Source organism: Anabrus simplex, chromosome 7 (assembly GCF_040414725.1).
Source record: "Anabrus simplex isolate iqAnaSimp1 chromosome 7, ASM4041472v1, whole genome shotgun sequence".
Classification (NCBI taxonomy): domain Eukaryota; kingdom Metazoa; phylum Arthropoda; class Insecta; order Orthoptera; family Tettigoniidae; genus Anabrus; species Anabrus simplex.
Genome location: NC_090271.1, coordinates 242,359,395 through 242,384,620, shown reverse-complemented (window position 1 = coordinate 242,384,620; position 25,226 = coordinate 242,359,395). Strand labels below are relative to the sequence as shown.

Genomic DNA, 25,226 nt, shown 5'->3' with positions numbered 1-25,226 from the left:
GGTGAAGCCTATGTGGTGCAGCTGCCTCTTTACAGCCCTGGTAGAAATGGGTTCCTCACTCCCAACATTCAACTGGGCAGTGATCTGACTCACAGTAGCCCATCGAGTGCCCAGTATGGTTCTGCAGAGGCAACATGATGTCTGTTCGTTAAACATCTGTGGTCGTCCCGTGTGCAGTTCATGCGGGTGGTAACATTCTCTTTGCGATATTGAATTTCCACCCTTGACACTGTTGACCTATGAAACCCAAATTTGCGTCTAATCTCCGCAATGCTATGACCCATACGCCATGCACCAACGATCATCCCACATTCAAAGGCGGTTAACACGTTCTGTGCGGTTCGGGTCACCATGTGCCCCGAAACATGTTACTCTTCTCTGTCGGTGCGAACTTCCCAGAATTGCGAAGTAAGTAACTACGTCCTAGTTATGAATTTCCGTTAACTAATGGCAACCTAGTGTTCCAATTGAAGTAAAGGATCGAGGCATACTGCTAGTTTTGATCGGCCCACCGGTGACCCGAAGGAAGTTTTTTTCATCTTCCATTCATATCGCTTCGGGTCACCCTGAGTCCCGATTGTTGTCTGACCTATATTTTTACGTGGGAATCGCTTAGCGCGGTTACGGTGAATGAAGCCTAGAGTGTTGCTTCCCGCAGATGGTAGATTGTTGTTTAAGGAGTAACCCTTCTGATATCTGCTTTCTACATTGCCTATAGAGGTTACTGGAGTAGTTATTGATATATTTATTATCTTCCGAATATAATATTTACAAGCAATTTCACGTCCTTTTTACGTATGGAGCTTTCATATTCTGACGCACCGGTGGCACGGAAAAGAAAGAGGGTTAGGACAGCACTGGGGTAGGCTTATATCACATTCCGTGCGGTTCGGGTCACCATGTGCCCCGAAATATGTTACTCTTATCCGTCGGTGCGAACTTCTCAGAATTGCGAAGTGAGTAACAATGTCCTAGTTACGAATTTCTGTTAACTAATCGACAACATATTGTTCCAATGGAAGTAAAGGATCGAGGCATACTGCTAGTTCTGATCGGCCCACCGGTGACCCAATTATTTCCGGGGTCATTTCTGTTTCACGCAATTGTTGAATCGGAACACTGTGGCACAGGTAAATACGCTGGAATGTCTCCTCAACAATAACGCACACAACAAGTGCACATGCATGGTTTAGGATGTCATACTAGGGAGTAAACAAAGTCAAATTCGTCAGGTCACCGGTGACCCGAACCGATAATATCTAAAGGCAGCATCGGGTCACCGGTGGGCCGATACGACGTAACATTAAGTCATCGAAATTCACTGCCGCAGGGAACGTGTTAAGTTGCAACGTGTTGCCATCTTCACGACACTGGTGTCTATGACAGCTATGCCTCAGCTAGCTGCAATGCTCAGGGGTCATTCAATGCACATTTTCTGATGGACCACCCCTTCCCGTGACTTTTGGCCAAATTTCATGCTAGATGCAAAGTTGTAACAGTTTTAGGAGAGCAAGAAGATGTTGGAAAAATTCATAATTTGTGTGTTTGATGAAATATGCAGAAGTATTTTCTTGTGATGTTGAACGGTCTTTTCCTGTTATTGAGCATTGTTGTGAGACAAACCAGCATTGGTTTACAGTGGATAACTTCAAGAATGTTTTCACTGAAAAAGCAAGCTAATTTTAAACCACGCACAATACGTATAATACAGGTACTTAAAATTCTGTGATACTGAGACAACATAATTTTATACATAGTTTTCAAATATTTACTACAAAAGAAAATAAATATTTTGATGTTCTTTAGCTCATAAAAATGAGTTCCCTAGTTACTACAATGTTTGGAAGATACGTCACAATCAGGATGTAATCTGATAAAAAATATTCTGGATATGAAGTTACATTTTTCCCCTACAGTATACAAAGGAATTATGCTTATGATTGAAATTGAAGCATGTAGACACCTAATGGGGTTAAGTTGCAAAAGTGATTGAAATCCAAAGGCTTAATGAATTTATCATTTGGCATACTGTGACTCCATTGTGTCCTGAAAATGAAAAATGAAAATCTACAATCTGTTTTCCAGTCATTGACCGGGTCAGGGATGGAATGAATGAAGCAGATATAGGCTGTTAGTACGATGGGGTCGCCACTCCCAAAGTGATTTATTAATGAATGATAGATGCTATGAAATGAGGATGGAGAGTGTTGCTGGAATGAAAGATGACAGGGAAAACCGGAGTACCCGGAGAAAAACCTGTCCCGCCTCTGCTTTGTCCAGCACAAATCTCACATGGAGTGACCGGGATTTGAACCACGGTATCCAGCGGTGAGAGGCCGATGCGCTGCCGTCTGAGCTGCGGAGGCTCCTCCATTGTGTCCTATACATTGTAAATAAGTTTTGTAAAAAAACACATGAACAGTATTTCCTCATACATATTGCTACTTCCTTTTCTTTGTACTAGCAGCTACCAGGTGATCAATTGTATTCAGCCATGAATGGCGTCATTACTGTGGAGTGAGTCCAGGTAAAGTCAGTAAATGTGCAGAAGGTAATGTTTGTCACTATATACTATAACATCATGGAACAGGTAACTTCGAGTTAGAGATATGAGGTGGTAGGTGTTCCATAGTAAGGATATACTGAACTGTGGGAACTGCCTCAACTTATCCTCATTTATATTTTCAAATTTTTCCATATGCTTCTGCTAAATTCACTTGGTTTAGGAAACCTCCACACAGCTTACCAGTATGTCAGCTATTGGCTTCATGGAAATGGATGTGTGCCATTTCTATGCCCACTAGTTATTGGCAAAAATACCATAGTAATGTTCTGTGACATTGAGTTTGAGAACAAGCAAATAGATATAACACAACATTAAGTCTTTTACAGAGATTTCCATTCATAGTCATATTTACTGTATGTATGACCTATTCTTAATGTGCATAGTGTTATCTGTAAAATACATGATTGAAATCGTGCACTGAATAACGATACCACAAAGTACAGGAATGTAATAACTTTTTCTAAGTTAACATGACTAGTTCAACTATCCGTTTGACTACATAACAATCTCCAAGAAGTTTGTTCTCTCCCAACTTTCTCCAATTTTATCTTCATATTAAGATCTTTCCAACTTTTAAAAGCACCACTCAAGCTTATTTTTCGTTTAATGTCATTCAAGCCTTCCAGCCCAAAGTTTGCAACAAGCTCTACAAAGTGAGGCTTATTAGCTAGCGATGATGTTCAAAGCTACAAATGATTGATCACTTGGTAGAACTTAATCATCATGATTATCATCTCCCTCACTAAAAAGGCATAATTTTTAATTTCACCTCTTCATTACAGATTGTTCCTCCTTTCAGCGCTCAGTGTATAAGATCTAAGAACAAACCGAGCATCTCTTTTACTTACCTCGAAATAATTAAAACTTTGACCACCCTCTGCTTCTCTTACCTTCTATGACCAAGTCCTTTGTTCTCCTACAGTCTGATATCCCTATCTTCAAAGTAGCACATGGCTAAAGTTGAGCCAACTGGCTACTACCCTTTCTCATTTTCATGAGCTGTATTACACAATTTAGTTCCTTATCTAGCTAGATATTTTGCTTCCATCACTGCAAATAATCAATTATATGTTCCTAGAGAGGGCATGTGCTAAATGGATAACATTTCAAAGCATTAAGCACACCATGTCTACAATGACATGCCATGCCTCCCGCCATCGCCATTTTTGGTGTAATGTGACACTACTTAAGAGAGTGGGATATGGTAACATTATTTTCAAACATAAAAAATGGAAACCATCAATGAGTAGTAAAAAGGCAATAATAATGAATGTGTTCAATAAATTTGCAGAAATGTATACAGTTGTAGCTGTAGCCAAAATCTTGTAGAATAAAACATCTGAATTTATCAGAGTATCTATAAGGGTGCTTCAAAAAAGTAAGGTAACAAGAGCTCTCATGGGTGACTATTCTGCCTCGCGTTCAAATTTTCCACCGGAGCTGAAGCTGGAGACCACAGCTTTATCATGCAACTGTTAGATGGTACATATGTTATGTTACACTATTACGGTATCATTTAAAGCACGGCTGTGTTCATGGAAACATTGTCAAACATGGAAGTGCATAATCTGATTTGTTTTTGCATCTGAAGGGCACCTCATCAGTGAAAATTCATCAGCAACTTATTGAGGTGGACGGTATCATTTTTCTGAATGGAAAATTCTAAATTCCCATGGAGGGAATTAGATATTTTTCACCAATAGAGCATGTCAAAAACATATCGGAGTCTAGGGTCTAGGGTCAGACCTAAGACAAAACGCTGGTTAATAGAGCAAACGCCTGAAAAGCCTTACAGCTGATATATCATTTTTCTGCGCGACAATGCCAGATAATTACATAAAATAAATTTCATTGTAAAGTCCGTATTGTCGTACGTATACTTGAAGGTTAAGTCAATATTCCACCTTTACAATACCAAAAGTTTATTGTCTAATTATTTAAACAACATTATTTAAAATATGATGGGACATGTTTCTTCTAACTTGTAGACATCATCAGCCGTAAAATACTCAAGAAAAAGCACAAAAAAAACAAGGACAAAATAACACATTGAAATAAATCGGGTTGCCAAATACGTCAATTAAAATAGTGAGGCTGTTCTAGATTGTTCCGAGCACAAACATTCAAAAGTTGTTGATGAACAAACTTAAAATTATACACATGAGATGATACAGTAATACTTGGTATTAAAATTCTTCTTGAGGGTGCTGTTGACATGCAGTATTCAGGTCCATTGGTAAAAGCTGATAATTAGGTGCACAATGTTATTTCTAGTAGAAAAAAGACGATCAACGAGCATGTGTAGGAAATCCAGAGAGATGATATAAAGATCGTCTAACTGGTGCAAAGTTGACATTTCTTATTAAAAATTAGGTGGAATATCTGATCGTATGACATATGTAGTAATACAGTGGATGGCCCTAGAATAAGAATAAATAATTAGACAATAAACTTTTGGTACTGTAAAGGTGGAATATTGACTTAACCTTAAAGTAAAATGCCAGATAATACGCAGCTAAAGGGACATGTGAATTGTTACGGTGCTTACTAGACCATCCTCCATACAGCCTCAACCTGCCACCAAGCGATTTCCATCTATTCAGACCATTGAAGAAACACCTGGGCAATAAGTGATTCAACAGTGATAAGGCTGATCAGCATGTTGCTTCAGGAACTGGACGTAGATTTCTTCCATGCTGGCATCCATCCTTGGTGTACAGTTCCAACTGTCGCCGGTGGTGAGACCTTAATAACCTGGATGTGATCATGTAATTCTTGTCTTGTCATTATGCTAAAATTTTGTTAAAATCACCATTGCAAAAACTAAGGAACATTCTAAGACATTTTTAAGGAAGTCAATGAAATATTTCTTTTGTAAAATTATGTAAAAATATTAACCCTCCATCTGTCGTGCTCTAATTTTGACACAGTAAGTCACGCGGCATCTAGGAGGCGCCATGGTTTATTACTGAAATGAAACGGACTCCTCTGGCTGTTTCCCTGGGTAAATTTCCAAATTATGTCAATAGAAAGGTTTTGCATCCACTAGGGCATATATTTTTATCCCGTATTTGGCTGGTTTTGATGCAATATACTGCTTAAACCGGCATCTTCCACGAAAGGCTTCAAGCTTTTCATCTATTGTTACGAACGCCCCAAGGGAATAGTTTTTACAGTTGTCAATATATACTTCCCGGATAGCTGCCAAGTTGTCCAAATTCTTACGCTTCTCCCTTGTAACCCTGTTGTCAAAACGAAATCAACGAAGCAAAAATGTAAAGCGCCTCAAATTCATAATTGCCGTCCGTGCCCCACATGTTTTCCAGCATTATTTTGTTGGCATTTAAAGTACAGGCAAATATAGAAGTCCTAAGAATGCCTTTATTTCAGTATCAGTCACTTTTGAATCTCTTTTCCTTTGAAAATGTCTTTTCATGTGTTCTATATATATTGATATGTATATCGAATGACATTATGTAACATTTCGTCAGTTATAAACAATTTCCACACTCACCATCTTTTACGCGACGTGCAGTTTAGTGAGCAAATTATGTGCGGGTGTTTTCTTCCTACGATTTGATTCAGGGTGCTTACCCCATTTTGTGTTTCCATCCTTCCCTGCATAAAACAGGATGTCCCCAAGAAGAGATTAATCTTCCACTCCACTTTCCTTAGTATCGGAGTTGTTTTCTCTGCGCTCAGCCGAAATATCTTCAACGTCAGTATCACTGTCCTCTTCAATCTGTTGCTCTTCATCAAGATTATCATCAGTAAGTAAATTGTGCATTAATTTCAAATCACTAGGATTGTTTACACTGAAGAACTGACGGTTACCGGCCATACTAAAAACACGGAAGGTTTAGGTCACGTGGCATCCGGTAGGTGCCAACATTCAGTTTCCCAATACTGATGTTATCAACAATAACAACTTCTCAGCTGTATTGTAAGACACTGGCAGCTATCAAGATACTGTGAGTGCAGATTCACCAGACGTATGCGCTGTGAAGTAGGGAGCAAAAAACTAGCGCTGGCGCCTTCTGGATACGGCGCGACCGACAGAGGGTTAATAAGATTTTCAGGACTCATTAGAAAGACGTTTCATTATATTTATTTACTCATTATGAGTGTTGGTAGAAAGAATTATTTTGGTATTGGAGATCTCCTGTAGTTGTGCTTGTTGTAACTTGCAATCTGTTAAACAATATTTTGTATCACCCTGTATTTGCAATGTGGAGGCTTCGATAACGAAATCGCGTTTTGCAATTGAAACCTCTAGAAGTTGTCTATATATGGTAATTTGTTTTAATTGGTCAGAATAACGACCTTTTTCATTGGCAAAAATTTTGGGTTGAATTGCAGTAAGCTTCACTGATTACCTGTTTGTGTGTTCCTCAAATTTCCAGCCTTTGGCTCCTCAATAGGAGAAGGGCTCTTGTCCGCATCTTTGGTTTTCATACGTCCTCATGGTTGGACACACACTGAATGTGGTCCTGTCAGTGGCACCAGCCACCTCAGGGTAAGCATGTTTCCTTTTCTCGAATTTTAAATTAACATGTAAATTTATTTGCTTCAGAGTTTACCTTAGACCCTGGTTTTGACCGTCTTGTTTTGTAACGTCTTAGCTCGTCAGCTTGGCGTATCCTTTTTTTTTTTTTTTTTTTTTTTTTGGAGGCAATTCCCTTTTATTAACCTTTTTAACTGTGTAATGTAAAATTTAATTTTCCATCCGGGGTTACCTCCCGTAGTCCTGCGTCGATTTAGTGTACACTGTTTGGCGCTATGTGTCCCTCACTGATGTGTATTCTGAAGGCAGCAACTCTAAAGGCCTCTGCATTAAATTTTAAATTCCTTTTTCAATTTTTCTTGTAAATTAAATGTAATAATTTGTAAATTCTATTATTCCTTGTAAGATTGTTGTAATTGATTTTATGTTCCCTGTTAAATTTTCCTTTGAATTTTAATTGCAGAAGTTGTTCTCATTTTCTTAAATGTAACCTTAATATTTTATTGTTTATTGCTGGACAGTTTCTTGTGGAGATGAACTTGGTAATATACAATTTTGGTTTTCTGAAGAACCATAGATAGAAACCTCATGGCTTGTTTCCCTTTTGTTTTACTTTATTGATCATGTTACTTTATTTTAAATTGCTGTTATTCAACTATGTTAAAATTTCTTATTTGTTAGTAAATTCAGACTGAAGGGTAACCGCTCGCACGTCTTTTTCCCCACAACGTCATGTAAGATCACATCCTCTTAGGGATCCCAGTCTGCTTCCCACATCCTTTCTCTAGTTGTCGTGTTGCTAATCCTGCTTATCTTTGCTTCTTGCCATTTTTTCTTTGCGAAACTCGTGATGTTATAATTGGTGTCTTATTGGTTGACATATGAACCTTCTAGCTTATTACCTTGATTTACATGTGCTTTAAATTAATGTGACCAGCTCCAAAGGGGGGGGGGGGGGGGGTGTTTATAGGAACAAGTGTTCGGACGAGAAGTGTAACTCTTTTGATTGGTAATGCATATCAGTGTCCCATTACTGTGTGTCCTTATATCTGTCTAAAATAAAGCTTCTACATGCGAGCTCTTGTTACATTATTAATTAAAGCTACCTTGTACATTGGCTGACTGCAGAACATGAAACGAACAGGCTACAACAAGGAAATTTACTACCCGAGAAAAGTAGAGAAAGTGTTGTGTCTAGCCTTTGGTTTACTGGACAAGAGCTCATCAGCACTAAGAGCAACTAGGCACGGAGGAAATCTGAACTCCTAACGCATAGATTTCAGCAAGGATAATAAGCAAAGGCTCGACTTATGAACTGAGAGGAATTTTGATCATAAATTGGAGAAGGAAGAGTAGTGCCATTAACAAGGAAGAATGTGAAGTTTATAGATAACTATTTACTGCCCTTCTGTTAATCATCTAAATCCTCAACATCTAATCGTCAACTGGGATAACATTTGAAACGATAACAGCATATAAATCACCAATTGTAGTTTGAGGTGTACACTGCAGTAGTATCCTTCAATATTCAACCAAATTTCTACCATTGAAAAAAGAAAGCAAGGATAATTAAAAAAATAAATTTATTCAGTTTTAATTGCACTTCTTTGAATTTTTTCAATAATGCCTACCAAGTTTCCGAGGACAGTCATCTGTCTTTCTTCATTAGCAGTTTGTTTTTCTAAAAGTTTTGAAATTTTGTCTATCATTTCAGTTTGTTTGCATGCATTTTCAGCATGAAGCATTGAAGTCTTGGCTTGAAGAGCAGCAGCCTCCGCTTGATGTCTTGAAGCTTCAGCAAGCATCTATAAAGAAGATATTCAGTTATATAGCAGTATACACTATTTTGATATTCTTCTAAATATTATTTAAACACTTAATTTCCAAAATCTCTACAGTTTTAATTCATTATTGATAATGTAGATAACTGGATATTTGATTTACTATTTTAATCTATAGACCTATTTTTAATAATAATGTTACTTGCTTTACATCCCACTAACTACTTTTACAGTTTTCAGAGATGCCAAGGTGCCATAATTTAGTCCCACAGGAGTTCTTTTACATGCCAGTAAATCTACCACCTAGCACCTTCAAATACCACCGGACTGAGCCAGGATTGAACCTGCCAAGTTGGGGTCAGAAAGCCAGCACCTCAACCATCTGAGCCACTCAGACCGGCAGGCCTATTTGTGAAGTCTACTTTCGTGGTTTATTGTGCCGTTTAAACAGCCTCAAATAACTTGTGCCTCTCATTTCAGATGGGATTAAATTTCAAGAATACAGGGTGGCAAGTATATACGAGTTCATTATGTGCTACTGTGATGAATGGGAAGGAACGGACAACAGGGATTGTGTTGATTACCTGAAGGCGAGACGTATTTGAAATCTATTCTGAGACATCCAGTTTGCTTGTTTGCAGAACCCTGAAGAAGGGAGAGAGTGTGGTATTTGACAGCCGGCAGAGAAAAGGGCTGATATGAAACTGGGCTAGGATATTATAAATGAAGCTAGCACAAACATCATATGCTCACTGTAATCGACCACTCAAGCGATTTTTTTAATATTATCATAAACTACATCACCATATGTTACCACTGATGCTTTCACAGCCCATAATTATAGACATGATACACGCTTTCTGGGCTTACACTGTGTAAAGAAAATAAGGTGAAATTGTTTACATTTTGCAGAGAACTTTGCTCCGCATCTTCAGAAGAAAATCTCGACTCACTAGGAAGACTTCAATAATGAAGGTTTGAATTTAGCCATTAGTAATAGGAAGTTATACGTTCATTCATCACCAGATGGCTCGCCGTACGCTGGCACAGTGCTAGCATTCCAAGTGGCAGATGATGGTACCATCAGAGTCGATTGGGGAATGGGGGAAGGCATAGCAGGTGTACATATAATGAAAGTACGACACTAACACAAGCCTGGAATGAAACATCTGGTGATGAGGAATGTATGAATTTGGAAAATAGCGAAACGAAATAACAATATAGAAAAGACAGGGAAGAGAACTACCCACGTAAATCCTTAACGGCTGGCAACTACATATTACTTAATTGATAGCCAGTGTCCCTGTTGAAATTGTTAGGATTTTTACGTATTTCCACAGCTTCACATATTCTAGATCTGTAGTGTTTAATGTGGGTATGAGTTCGAACATCTTGGAACACGATGTTATTTGTCTGGCTGCTTCAGATGAATATTTTGTTTGTGTTCCTTCATACAGGTACCTATGGACCGGCATGTTTGGCCAATGTATATCTTGCCACTAGTACAGAGAATTTTGTACACCCCAGGGTATAATAGCAGGGACAATTTGTCTTTTATTTTACCTAAACTCTGAGCAATTTCACTGATGGTGCCAGACATAGTTTTTATATTGTGCTTGCAGAGGACCTTGGCAATTCAATCTGTGGTAGTATGAATGTAAGGCAGGTAGGCAGTTCCCTTCACATCTTCTTTCTGTGAGCCTTGCTTAGTTGTCCCTCTGGGATGCAGGGCTCTGTGAATATGTACATCACTGTAACCATTACCCCTGAATGTGACTTTGAGTGTGTTCATCTACTTCTGGATATCTGATGGTCACAAATTTGTATTGCCCTCTTGATAGAAAATGTAAACTCGTGTCCTCATTCCGAGGTAGTGCAGCTCTTTTCAGCCACGCCCCCCAATGGAAGTGAGCTGCATGTACCATTTCAACCACATATCAGCCCTCCTGCCATTCTTAAATTTCTGGCAGTACCGGGAATCAAACCCGGGCCCTCGAGAAAGGCAGCTAATAACATTAACCATTACGCTATGGAGGCGAACGCCCTCTTGGTGAGTTTATAAAAGAGTTCACAAAAGTCCCACCTTACAATACAAATCTAAATTTGATTAAAATCAACTAGTACATGTTTTGTCTTTGTATTGAGGGCATCATCAGCTATAGCTTAAACACCATTTAAAACTAAAAGATAAAGGTATCACATAACAAGAAATGGGTAAAATTATATAAAGGCTAAAATATTAAGTCCTTGTTATTTAAAAGTCTTTTGGTGACTTTAAAATAAGGCACAAACTTGGGCTCTTCTTAAAACAGATCATGTTGATTTAGACTTTATAATATCATTTATTGAGTCTGGAGAAAATCTTGACTACTGCTATGTGGGACGTTGTTTTAAATCCTGCTCAAGCCAGGTTGTTAAAAGTTAAGGTATTGAAAGAAAAATCATCCTCGCTGGCTTAAGCTGGTTTACCCACATCTTGCTGTAGAGAGTCTGCTGTCTGAAATATTTTGACAATTTTGGGATATGCGGGATTGCAATTTACAGAACAATTATTTAAATAAACTAATGACAAGTGTGGATGTGGAAAGACAGGCCTTCTCGCAGATTGTGCAAGTAGTTTATAAAGTCATTCATTTAAATAAATTTTACAAATTTTTCACGCAGTAGCTTTTCGAAACAATCTTGCTTTGAGTGAAAAAAGACTGTGTACTGTGTGTGACAATGTTGTATATTAATTTACCTATTCATATTAATTTTATTAATTATTCATATTTGTTAATTTATTTATATAGTATGTATTTCCATTTTGCAAGAAAACAGTTTCATTCTTAACATGCATAAATGCATACCTTATATTATAAAATGGTCATGTATAAAATTATTGTTCAAGACCTTAGAATATCTGTAAAATAGTATGTTACAATTATAATATATAGTAGTAATGCCTGCTGGTTCATCTCTGAGCAGTGTAAAAATATTTTAATCAAATATTTAAATATGTTTGTAGATATTTCTCTGTGTTCTACTTAGCAAAACTTTAAACATGTTTTTCTTTAACCTAGCTTTTGACACATATGCCTCTGCTATTCTGATGGCCTCAATTATCTCTAATTGCGCACGTAAGATCACTCATATATATAGGTCATTTTCATTGTTACAGTTACATAAATGTGGAAAAAAATATCGGAATTAGCACCAATGATCCCACTACTCCCTGACCTGATGGCAAGTAATTCAAACTTTAAGTAACATAAAGCGCAACAAGCTGAAAACAAAACCAGTGTGTAAAAACGGATATCTCTGGGGCTGGTCTTCGATGTGTTAAACTCTCTTACATACCACATAACAGATGTTGTCATTCTATTTACACTGCTGGGATGAAAAAAGAGTATGTACTGTACATTTTTCTGATTCGATATTGCTTGTTTCTCTTATCCCCTCTTTTTTTTATTAGGTCCTTACACCCGTATACTAATTTTCATATTCAATTCTTTCTTTTAGACATTAATCAGGATGCCCACTCAATGACAGCCTGTAGGACAACAACATAGTGTTCTGCTTTGATGCATACCACAGCTGTAGCCTATTTAATGTAATATATTTTTTAAATTATTGGTGACTGACAATCTTTCTCTATGTCTGCATCAGAAGCATAGTCAAGTTATCATACCTTTCATCATCATAAAAGAAATACAATTTTTATGAGATTTTTAACAACATATAAATTTGTAACCTCAAATGATTTCAAGTTTTATCAAGATTGTTATTTCGATTAATTATGAGTTACCAGGCAAGTTGGCCATGTGGTTAGGGGCACGCATCTGGGAGATAGTGGGCCGATTGCAGAAACGATGACTAGTTTTAAGCCTTAGGCAACGTCTAACTAAACGACGTCTAAGTCATGTTCGATGTTGCGTTGCTTAAACGGTGTTCAGCCGGTGTTTAGCAAGACATTAGCAAGACATCGTTTATGTTTCCATATCAGCTCCTAAACGGAAATAGAAGTGTCTTCGAAGCTACTCTTTGCCAGCTGGGACCAATGAAAACTCATCAATGCAGGCGCCATCTTTAATCAGCTGTTGTGTGCTGTGAAAATGGCAAGACGTTCAGAAAACTTTTCAAGCGAAGAAAAAATAGTATTTTCTGAAATTGTTAAGTCGCATGATGTTGTAGAATGTAAGGCATACAACAGCGATACCATACTGAAAAAGAAGGTAGCCTGGCAGAAGATTACTGAGGCTTTCAACAACAGTTTTCCTCAGAACCCCCCACGTGACAGCAAGACTCTGTTGGGTAAGTTCCAAGATAATTTTGCGGGTTGTATTTATTTTAGTGGGAATTAAGCTGTTCTATATTGGAAAACTAATCATGTTGAATCAAAATAAAGGCAAAAGCTGACTCAATAGGCATGCACTAAAATGTATTGGGGTATTTTTACAGGACTGTGGCGGAGGCTGAAGCTCCAGGCTAAAAACAGCTTGGATTATAAAAGAAAAAAATCCAAAACAACAGGAGGTGGGCCGCCACCAAGCCCCTTAAGTCCTTTAGAGGAGAATGTGTTGGTGGTGTTAGGCGATTCAGGCGAACCTCTCGAAAACCCATATGACGATGAGGGGGAGCTTGCTTACGTACGTATAACAGATACTATTAAATAATCATTACTCTTGAGGTAGGAAATGCATTGTAAATAAATTGCTTGACGAAAGTTTTATTTGCTCCGTATGAAAACAGATTCCTGCGGAAGGTGTTACTGCTCAGCGAGCGTGAGGTGGAGAGAGGTTACCGTCCTGACGCCGAAGTTAAGGAGGTGGAAAAGGAGGACTTGATGGAATTCACAGGGGAGAGATCTTCACCTCAGACTCCAAGGTAAGTTGTGGTCAGAAATTTGAATTCATTTCTTTTCTCCACAGAATGTAACCTCAGTTTTTTAGAAAAAGGTACAGTATAACCTCTAAACATGGTCTATGTTTTCATGTACTTCCAGTGCCAAGTCCAGGAAAAGGCGACACGAGGAAGGTAAAGAGGATGATGCAAGAAATCCACAAGAAACAGTTGCATGTGTTAGATTTACAAGAAAGGAAGGCACTGTTAGACATTTATTTAATTGAACAGGAAATGAAAAAAAAAGGGTTATGACTTGCCGGAGTGGTATAATTCAATTAACTGATAATCATGTTAAATAATAATAATTAATGAATAAATGTATTTTCATTTCACTTGAGGTGATCTTAGCAAGATTTCTAGCGGGTGAAGTAGTTATCAATTATGAGCTCACGATATATGTTTCCTGTCACATCATCTCCTACTGGTTCAACAGGCACTTCATCATCTGGTAAGTCTGCCTCTAGGTCAAGTTCACCGCGCTGCACAGCGAGGTTATGTAGCACAGCAGTCGCCACGATAATTTTCAGTGTTTTCCGAACCTTCGTTCGCAGACCCTGTGCAAGACAGGGAAATCTTCTTTTCCACGAACCGAAAATTCTTTCCACTACATTTCTGGCCAGGACATGAGCTCGATTATAACGATTATCAGCTGCGTTCCTTGGGTTCAGAATCGGAGTGAGTAAGTATTTCTTGCAAGCGTAGCCAGAATCTCCGACAAGATGTCCCTTAACATCTCCTCTTTCCAGGCGGTCGTGGATAGTAGAATTTCGAAATATTCTGCTATCATGAGTTGAGCCAGGCCAACGAGCAACTATACTCCTTATTCTCATCTGACTGTCACATATCACCTGCAATGAAATAAAAACCACTGTATGTAAGTAGGATTCAAGTGTAGTAGTAGTAGTAGTAGTTGTTGTTGTTGTTGCTACGTATTGTAAGGGAGCGATAACATGAACCAGTTTGACCGTATTTATGTCCACTATTGTCCATGCCATATAATGAAGTGTAACATTAATAAGAGTATTGTCGTTAGGACGAGTACAAATAACAGCCGTTACAGAAAAATAAGTGCTGTTTTGCGTCAGTGTTATGTGGACTTACTTGGCAGTTGATAGAATGGAATCCTTTCTGGTTGATGTACGTGACAGCTCTCTGACGATCGGGACAAGTTATTCTGACATGAGTACAATCTATTGCACCTATTATTCCGGGAAAGTTGTCCCTAGAAATAATTATTTTCCACAATGTAAATGGATAACACGTTAATGAGTTCACACATTACAGAGAAGAAAATTACATTCAATCCGCAGAAAAAAGATTAGACCTATTTACCTGGAAAGGACAGCGAAATCATTCCTGATAGCACGTAGCTCATCGTTGTTAGGGAAGTTGATAAATCTTCTCCTCAAACTATTGATAGCAGTCACAACACGATCCACTGTCCGGCACACAGTCGCTGCGTTGACATTTACCGTATCACCGTTCATGGTATAAAATGCATTGGTTGCCAAGAAACGTAAAGTCAGAAGGAGCTGAAGGGTGACAGGTAATGAGCTACCTCTTGTGTCGTGCTTGATTAATTCTCCCACGTCGCGCAACAATTCCCTTACAGTTTCCTTTGAAAAGCGAAATCTTGTTTTAAATTGTGCCTCCCCGTACATTTCAAAAGGATTGCTCCGATCTCGTAGCAGGTGACGTACAGGAGGCCGTCTGACTAACATTTCTCTCCTGAACCGTCTCAACATACCAACATAATTTACATGCTCCATAGTGAACAACCAACGACTGCGATTCGCTTCTATTTTGAGGTTAAACAGTGCTCTCAGCAGTGTTTAAACATGGCGTCTTGAACATCGACTTTAGACAGTGTCTAAGTGATAAATAACGTCTCTGCAATGCGGCAGCCATACTCAGACACTGTTTAACCGTACACATTGTCTAAACACCGTTTCTGCAATCGGCCCAGTGGGTTTAAATCCCACTGTCGGCAGCTCTGAAGATGGTTTTCCATGGTTTCCCATTTTCACACCCGGAAAATTCTGGGAATGTACCTTAATTAAGTCCTTGGCCACTTCCTTCCAACTCCTAGGCCTTTCCTATCCCATCGTCACCATAAGACCTATCTGTGTTGGTGTGACGTTAAAGCCACTAGCAAAAAACATTATTATATATTTATGTCTGTATGTAATTCTTTTGCAATTGAAGATGACAAAGTTGAAACACGTATTGCTTTGCAATTTCTCAACTCTTGATGATGATGATGATGATGATAAAGAACCTTAATTTGTAAAGCTTGTGAAAGTGAAATATGCATGGTGTTTAAATAGGGAAGAAACACATGTTTTATGTTTAAGAATATGTTTGTTAACTCTGTTATTCAATATGGAACAATTATGAAATTTATTAGTTTACTTACAACCTCATGAATGTGTTTAACTAAATGAAGATCATTCCTTATGTTAACACCTGGGTACTTACAGTGATCCCTATGAGGTACTATCACCCAATTGATAGGATAATTAAAATTGACAGAACTTGGTGAACTTACAACCTCACTTTTCATCCATTTACCATCATAGCATTGTCTGCTGTCCATCTCGCAATGTTGTTGAGGTCTTTTTACAGTCTCACAATCTTGTAATTTACAGTGTTTACTACTCGATAGAGTATAACATCATTCAACACACCACACGAACAACCACCACGGAAATACATAATAGTGATTACATCCCTCAAAGTAGGGTTGGCATCAGGAAGGGCATCTAATCGTAAAACAGGACTAAATCCATATGTGTGACACAGTTCGCACCTGCAACCCCACAGGTATGCGAAAAGTGGTAGAAAAAGAAGACAGTATCACATCATCAGCAAACAGCTGTATCTGTGATTCTTGTTCTTATCCCTTTTTTCATTAGGTCTTTACACCTGTACACTAATTTTACTTTCATTTCTTTGTTCTAGACATTCATTTTTATGAGATTTTTAACTATGTAAAAATTCATAACCTCAAAAGATTTCAAGTTTTATCAAGGTTGTCTCTTTGATTAATTATGAATGTCTGTATATAAAATTTCTGCAGCTCTTAAACAGTGTGTTTTTTCACCTGTCCATGTATATTTCACTTTCTCAAGCTTTACAAATTAAGGTTCTTAATGGTCATCAAGAGTTAAGAAACTTCAAAGCAGAGAGCTTACTTCATCTCCAGCTTCAGAATTTTGAATACAGGATCAGATAATACTTCGCCTACTCTTATTCTCTGTATTCTATTTCCTAGAAATTTAGCCACCCATTCAAAAAATGATTTCTTTAGTCGAATAGCCCTCATTTTTGTAAGTAATCCCCTATAATCTACCTTACCAAAGCCTTGGATAAGTCAATAGTGATAAAGTTCATTTGACCTCCTGAATCTAAAATATCTGCTGTATCCTGCTGGAATCTTACAAATTGAGCCTTACTGGAAATACCTTTCCTAAGCCCAAACTGCCTTATGTCAAACCGATTAGTAATTTTGCAAACATGTACAACACTGATATGCAATCGTTCTGCTACCAAGAAATTGTATATTTTTTCAATTCCGCCCTGTGGGTGTACAAAGCCTGTATGTTGTTTCATTTCATCACGTCCAATTAAAAAAGAACTTTTTAAAAAAAATTCATTCATCATCATCATCATCTGCAGTTTCCAGCTGTTGGCCGGGACTGCTTGGAACATAAGCCTCTCCATCTCCTCTTGTCCTCCCACCACTTCTCCCTAGTCACTCTTGCCCAGTCCTCTCCTCTTCTCTGTACACACTCTTCCACTCGTTTTATCTACCTGTATCTTTGTCTTCCTCTTGGTTGTTTACCTGTTATCTCCATTTCATGCATCCTCCTCGGTATCCTTTACTCTGTCATTCTCTTCATGTATCCACACCATCTAAGTCTAGACACTTCTATCCTATTCTCATTTCTCATCTTACCCCATCTTGTCACTCCTATCCTGTTTCTCAGAAATTTTTATTTCACTTGCCCGTATGCTATTCACGGCTCTCTGCCTCATCACCCAAGTCTCAGCTGCATACGTCAGAATAGGTATATAGTACATCCGGTATGTCACCCTTTTGATTCTCTGAGGGACATCCTTGCTCCAAACCAGGCTTCTGACACTTTTGAGGAATGCTCCTGCCTGTCTTCTCTGCTCAATTATTTCCTTCTCATTTCTTCCACTTTCCTCTATACTTCCCAATTACTTGAAACTCTCTACCTTCCTAAGCTGTTCCCCTCCAAGCATTATCCCTCTCGAAGGTCTCTCCTTCTTTCCAGTTGTGATCACTATCTCGCTCTTTTGGGCATTAAATTTCATTCCATATTGTTCCACCTCCTCTACCCAAGCATCTTACTGTTCCTGGATATCCTCTTCCTTTTCTCCCCAGACTAACTGGTCATCTGCAAATATCATCACATTAATTTTTCCTTCTCCAATTTTCTTTATCACTTTTGTCATTATCTCATCCACTGTTACTACGAAGAGCAAAGGTGACCGAGCACTTCCTTGTTTTAATCCACCTTTTTGCTCAAACCAGCCTGTTCTCTCTCCTCCTATTTTCACACAACTGACACTCCCATTGTACATCTCTTTCACTCTTTCTACGGTCTGTTCCTCGACACCTTTTTTCTGTAAGGCTTCCCATACCTTGTTTCCACACACATGGTCATAAGCTTTCTCAAAGTCCATGAAGGCTATCACAAGATCCTTACCCCATTCATAATGACACTCTTGTAGCTGTCATACTGTGAATCTAAGGTCTACTATGGACCTTCCCGATCTGAAGCCATACTGCTCTTCTCTTAACTTTTCTTCCACCCTCTTTCTGATTCTGTTCTCCAGAATCTTCTCAAACACCTTTGCACAGTAGCATATCAATGTGACTCTTTTCTATTCCCTTCTTGAAAATCTTCAGGGTTCTTCCTTTCCTTCCATACTACTTTCAACACACGATAAAGCCACTGTTTCCATACCTCTCCTGCTGCCTTCACTATCTTAATACTCACTTCATCTATACCTGGGACTTTCCCTCCTTTCATCTTGTCCAGTGCTAGCTCCACTTCTGCCCATGTTCTCTTTTTTTTCCATATCTCTTACTTCCTCCCTGCTTCTACTGTACTTTCCTCCCCACTGCCTCCTTCTGGGTTTAGTAAATCTTCAAAATACTCCTTCCACATTTCTTTGAGTTTCTCCCTTTCCCGCACTTCATTTCCATTTTTATCTATCATTGTAACATCTTCCCACATGCCCTTCCTCGTACTCTTGACCATGCCATACAGTACTTTTTTATTTCCTTTGCTATCCTCTCCCATAATGCTTGTCCACTTTTCCATCCATTTTTTCTTCTCCTCTGTTACAACTTTTTTAGCTTCTTCCTTTTTGGTCTTATATTCTTGTCTTGTCTCCACTGTCATCTGTTGAAACCACACCCTGAAAGCTTGATTCTTCTCCCTAACTGCCGCTTTGAATCTGTCATTCCACCATGGGGTCTCCTTGCATCGTTTCCTGGCACTAGTTCTCCCACAAACTTTCTCTGCCATTTTTACTAGTGTCCCCTTGAACCTTTCCCATTCCTCCTCTCCTGTTTTTGTATAATCTGTTGGTAAGTTAAATCTTATTTTTTTCTGGTATTCTTCCTTGGTTTCCTTTTCCTTCAGTTTCCATATTTTGATATGTCTTTCTTGCTTCTCTGTTCTCTTTCACTTCCATTATCAGTAGTATGTGGTCACTATCTAGGGCCTCTGATGGTATTACCCTTACATCTGTAATATTCCTCTTCATTTCCCAGTCGTAGATTATGTAATCTACAATGGATTTACTAGACCAGTCACTGCTATACCACATTATCTTATGGCTTTCTCTCTTCTTGAACCATGAGTTCCCAACCATCATCCCATTTCTTTTGCACAAATCCAGTAGTCTTTCTCCTTCCTTATTCCTATTTCCCCATCTTTCTGCTCCAAACATGTTCTCATAACCCTTCCTTTCCATGCCTATATGGGCATTCAAGTCCCCCATTACCACGTTATTTTGTACATTCAATAGTCTCTCCAATTCCTCCTCAAAGTCATCTTTAGTCTGTTGTGTGCATCCTGCTTGTGGAGCATACACTTGTACAATTTCCCAAGTTTTTCCTTTGACTGTTATTTTGACTTTTATCAACCTGTCACTTATCCCTTTTACTTTCTCTTTCAATCCATTTCTTACTACCACTCCTACTCCATTTCATTTTCCTTCATCATTTCGTATCCAGTACAACCAAAAACCATTCCGCAGCTCTCTCTTACCCTCATCCCTCCACTTAGTCTCTGCCAGCCCTGGTACATCCAGTTTTCTTCTTTCCATCATGTCTACAACCTCTTCTACTTTTCCGGTCAATGTTTGTATATTCAGTGTGCCAATTTGTAATCCTGTTCCTCGTTCCTCGCCAGGGTCGTCATCTGTTACATCCGTCCAGCTTATCATTCCTTTTTTCCTTGAAAGCGAGTTAATATCCATCACCGGCTTGCTAGGCCTGTCGTAACTTCACCAGAGCCCCGTTAGCCGCCATCCTTTCAGGATTCCTGTAGGGCCTTCACAGCTACCGTAGCAGTCTTGGGGCACACACAGTCCCCACTGTACTTCACCCCCACCGGCTATTCCCTACTTGATGACGTTGCCCATCTCCCACGGCGTGGATGAGGGGTTGGACTTGTGGGTAAAATTCATTAAAATGTCTAAATACTGAAATTATATATATCTTTAGATCAATTATACTATTATTGTGTTAAAGCTATTAATTTAAACATAATTAAATCACTAAAATCTTATAAAACAATTGAAATTTAAAAATTATGAACAAAGTATCCTCTTATTATAATTATTTTTTTACTTAATATTGCAAGGACACTTGAAAAGCTCTATTCATTTCTCCATTTGTATGAATGCCATTCCTTGAAAGATTTCAATAAGATATTAAAATGATGGAGATACGATACCAGGGCAAGTGGAATGAACCAATGTTAGCAGATTAATGCTGGTGCTTAAAGTCAAAGTGGGGCATCAAAACGGTGCGATATTTTGACAAAATAACTGAACATCTAAATGGCTGTAAGTACTTTTTATGAACATAATTCAATGTTTTATAGTTAATGTTATACACTTGAATTTTATATTGCAGTGTTTTATAAATAATATACCTAATTTGACGTTATTGAAATTCTTGTTTAAAATTTGAAGCTTTTCATTCTTATTGCTAAAAGTTACATAAAATGGGGCACGATAGAGAAAATATGAACACAAACTTAGATTCTATATCCCTCAATACCTAAGCAGTCATTTCAGGTGTACTGTCTTATTAAATTATATGTAATATTTAAATGATGAATTTTGCCAATTTTGAAGTTTTTAAATTTTCTTTTTCAAAATTACAAAAGAACATGACGTGATACTGAAAATCTGAACACAGATATGGATTCAGGACATTTTAGTTAGCAACAGTCAGTAATATTTTCTCTTGTAGAAGAAAAAACTTTGAAATGCTTATCAGTGTAATATAATCAGAAAGTATTCTTTCCCAGAGCTTACAAGCAATACATGTCAATACCTACACCTCCAGAATTTTGATGCCAGCTCAAATGGTGTCAAAAGAAGATCTGTGTTGCAACTCTTAAAAAAAAATTATCAAGTGCATAAATTAAATGTTACCTGCTGTGTTTTAAGAAATCCTTCTTGCAGGTTAAGAAGAGACTTGCAACTTCCTCCACACTGTTCAGGACTTCTGTGAGGTGCTGAAACACATAACACAACTAAGCCTTCTGAGATGAAATATTTATATTCAGCATTCTGTAAGGAGAAGGACTTACTTGTATGGGTCTCATGGGCATTAGTTGACACCTCATCCATCACAACAATCTCCTCAGCTTCCTTCTCTAATTGTGGGAATCTACTTGACCCACTGTCATCACTAGGTGTGGTAGCATCCTCCATGAGAGCTTCTTTCTCTATTTCATATAAAACTGGTGTGAAATACACATCAAATCAAGTTTTAAAAAGCTCTAACTGAAATAAACTTACCACTTCCAACGTACACCACCTCAAATGGGGAGTCAGCCGACTGGTGGATCAAGTCCTGCATGTATGAGGCTTCGTCCTTTTTGGTTTGCTCTCCCTACAATAATATGTTATGAGTTGTATAAGCAGCTTGAGTGTGACACAGCTTAATTTATAATCCGTCCACTAACTTACCCCTGTTCCCTCCACGCAGTGCATTCTCATCACATCCAAAGTCCTCATCTCAATAGCAGTGAGAGAGCACATTTTACCTACACCTTCAGAATTTTGATGCTTGAAACCACCTCCTGCTTTTTTCGAGACATTGAATTTTATATCTCTCCAAACCTGAAAAAATAAAAAAATGAAAAAAAAGAAATGATATCTATCAATTACAAATCATTTTCTGGAGGAAACTTAAAACAGAAAACAATTAAACCTACTGTTTGCCACTGTTTAGAATCCTTGTATGCTCCCCGGGGTACACTATTCAGCATATTTGTCAGTCTCTGCCACTGACGACTCACTGCCTCTCTTCCCTCCTTGCCAACAAACCTAGCACAAGCAAATTGGGGATGTTGCTCCATGTACGTTAGCATTTCCTCAAGCTGCCTCTCTGTGGCCCTTCCAGCTCTTTGAGTTTTAAATCTGAAAACAAGAATAATCAATCATGAAAATATCAATATTCATGGCAGTTTATAATGACTACCTTGCAGAGAAAATTATTTTTCATACATTAACTTGACCTTTCTTAACACAAAGTTGTGATTACAAAGCAATTTCTGGATGTCAAGGAATATCCTATCTTTAGGATAGATGAGGTATTTCTTGTAATGGAAATATTAAAAATTGCTTGACTCTCTTTGATCCGTGTTGTTGTTGTTGTCCCTATAGCTTCTTTAAAACCAATCCATTTTGTTAGTGACATCTGCCTCTCATTAGAAAACAAAGCCATGACCACTGCAGCACATACGATGTTAAGCATCCACAGCTGAACCTGGAGTATGGAAAATAGTGCACTCTTCGGACTGATAGACTTTGGTACTGCAAGACACTCATGTCCAGTATGTAGCCTGAAAGACATCACAGCTTCCTTTCTTGGTCTCCTTGTTTCTTTTCCACAGTTCTTTAATACTTGCAAATTTGTTCTCCACTGCCTGTTTTATTCTATTGCTTTTTTTTTTTTGCAAGCTTCTTGGATTTGCTGAGGGGCTTTTCGCAGAGTACATAACCAGGTGACTTACACCCATGCCTTTCCTTATTAACATGTCTGTAGACTCCTTTTCCTCAACTCCTACATGGGCTGGGATCCACTGAAGTACTGGAGAGGTTTCAGGTACAGTTAAACCAGAGTGAAATTGCTATAACATTGAAGGATTTTTGATTGTTTAAAAAAAAAAGAGAAGAAGAAGAAGAAAAAGGGGGAGTTGATTATTTAGGAAAAACAAGTTGAGTGCTTTGTAGCAGAGCATTTCAGCTATGACTTTGGCTAAATATTACAGCATGCATGGCCTCTCCATCTGCCATTTTCAACCTCCAATGTTGGGTAGAGCCAGCGCATGTAAACCGTGTGACATCACCACACTGGAGCCTTGTTGGAGAGGGATGGCGTGTATTGGTCAGACACCACTGCAAGTGCCGTCACTAGCCACTGTGTTGTTGGCCTCAAGGGGTACAGAAACCACTAGGCCACGGGTCAATATCTTTCCTTATCTGAAGGTTTGTACGAGGTTTGAGTCGCCGACATATCTCAAAGGGCTGTCCAGGTGTACATAAGGCAGAAGTAACATGCAAAGTTCAGTTCAGTGTGCGGATTCAGTGGGAAGTGATGAGTTTGGTGTGAGCTCAGCCAGTGAGCAAAGGAGAGGAGAGGGAGCTATAGTCAAGGGAGTTCACTAAGTCTGAGATGTTGGAGTTGAGCTCAGTGTGTGCTCAGCGACTGAGAGCCATTGCGACAGTTGAGTGGCCAGTTAGTAGCAGAGTGTGAGTGACAGCCTGAGTTGAGTGGGGCAGTCTGTGGGACGTCTGTGTATCGAACCGAGGACTCGTCCTGTATACCTGTCGTCATGAGTTGTGTCTCTTAGGCCAGTTGTCAGAAGAGAACATCGCGTGATCTGATACAGCGTGGAAGAGTATATCGCATTTTGGCACGGGGATGTGAACGGAGTTCTGCCGAGGTGTAGACAGCGAGCATCATCCTGAACTGCAAGTAGGTTGTGCACAGCTACAAACTGTGAACTGGGACAGTGGCAACGAAGCAACTGGGTGACTGAATGTGACTGCAGTAAATTAGTGTGAATGAACAGCGAGAAATAAGAGAGAAAGCGCGAACTGTGTAATTGTGTGTCATGTACTATGAGCATAAGTTGTGATCTCAGTATGCCTTTGAGTGTTAATACATAGTTTTAGTAAATAGTTAATAAATTTTAGAAATAGAATGCTACCAGTTTCTGTATGCATTTATCTACCCCATCATCGCATTACAATATTGTATGTTCAATTCCCTTACCGTAAAAGTATGTTTTTAATTTCTTTGATGTCACAATTTTATACCAATGTGACAAGGCTGTTTAGCCATGGGAAACTGCACAAAACATGAACAAACACCCCGTACTTCTGTTGTGCATCTCTAAGTGACAATCTCTTACACTTCTTTTTATAACTGTGAGGTTCTTCGGTTAATCAAAAATAAATCAGTATAACATAAAGAAAAAATCTGTTATTTTTTTAGCTATGTTATGAACTGTTGAATATTATAAAGAAATATAAAGACAATTATGTGTAAATTATATTTATATCTTTCTAATACTTGAACGTTAGAACCTGCCATAATACAGTGCTCCAGCAGTGTTCTTCAATCAATCAATCAATCAATCAATCAATCAATCAATCAATCAATCAATCTCTCTTTACAAGTTGCTTTACATTGCACCAACACAGATAATACTAAGAGAAGCACTAAACAAAACCACCTAAAAGTAAAATACAGCATGCCATTGACCTAGACAGGGTGAAGGGCGTGACATGGCAGAAAGTCGACAGACTGGCAGCCGGTTGGACTCACGCCAATGACAGAGCAACTGTTTTCAGATACCTCGTATAATATTCTCATACCTGCCAACTTTTAGAAATCAAAAATAGGAAGATTTTTTAATTCTTGGATTTCATCACATATATTACGCCACGGTCTAGGTAAAAAAAAAAGCGCAAGATAGAAGGCATACATATCTACAGTTACAATGCGAACTGACCATTAAATGTAAAATCTTAAACTAAGAAAACGTAAAAATGGTTACAAGGAAATGTACCTAATCATTCTCATTTTCTTTTTACACATATACACGAATAATAATATTTAAATCACACCGACACATGCAACAAAATGCATAATAGTTCCCTTTATTATGGTAAAATGAACAGAAATTTAATGTTATAG

The 25,226-nt window shown here is 38.4% G+C and overlaps 1 protein-coding gene across 1 annotated transcript in view; it reads right to left on the bottom strand.

Moving 5' to 3' along the window:
- Positions 1-8,653: 8,653 nt before the first annotated feature.
- LOC136877794 (uncharacterized) overlaps positions 8,654-25,226 on the bottom strand; it is a 75,668-nt gene continuing 59,095 nt past the window's right edge. Inside the window, exons 2-7 of the mRNA XM_067152001.1 lie at positions 22,234-22,438; positions 21,986-22,138; positions 21,815-21,908; positions 21,604-21,741; positions 21,446-21,528; positions 8,654-8,875 (exon numbers count right to left, since the gene is read on the bottom strand). Of these exons, the coding sequence (XP_067008102.1) occupies positions 8,654-8,875; positions 21,446-21,528; positions 21,604-21,741; positions 21,815-21,908; positions 21,986-22,138; positions 22,234-22,438 (895 nt within the window). The remainder of the gene's footprint in view (positions 8,876-21,445; positions 21,529-21,603; positions 21,742-21,814; positions 21,909-21,985; positions 22,139-22,233; positions 22,439-25,226) is intronic.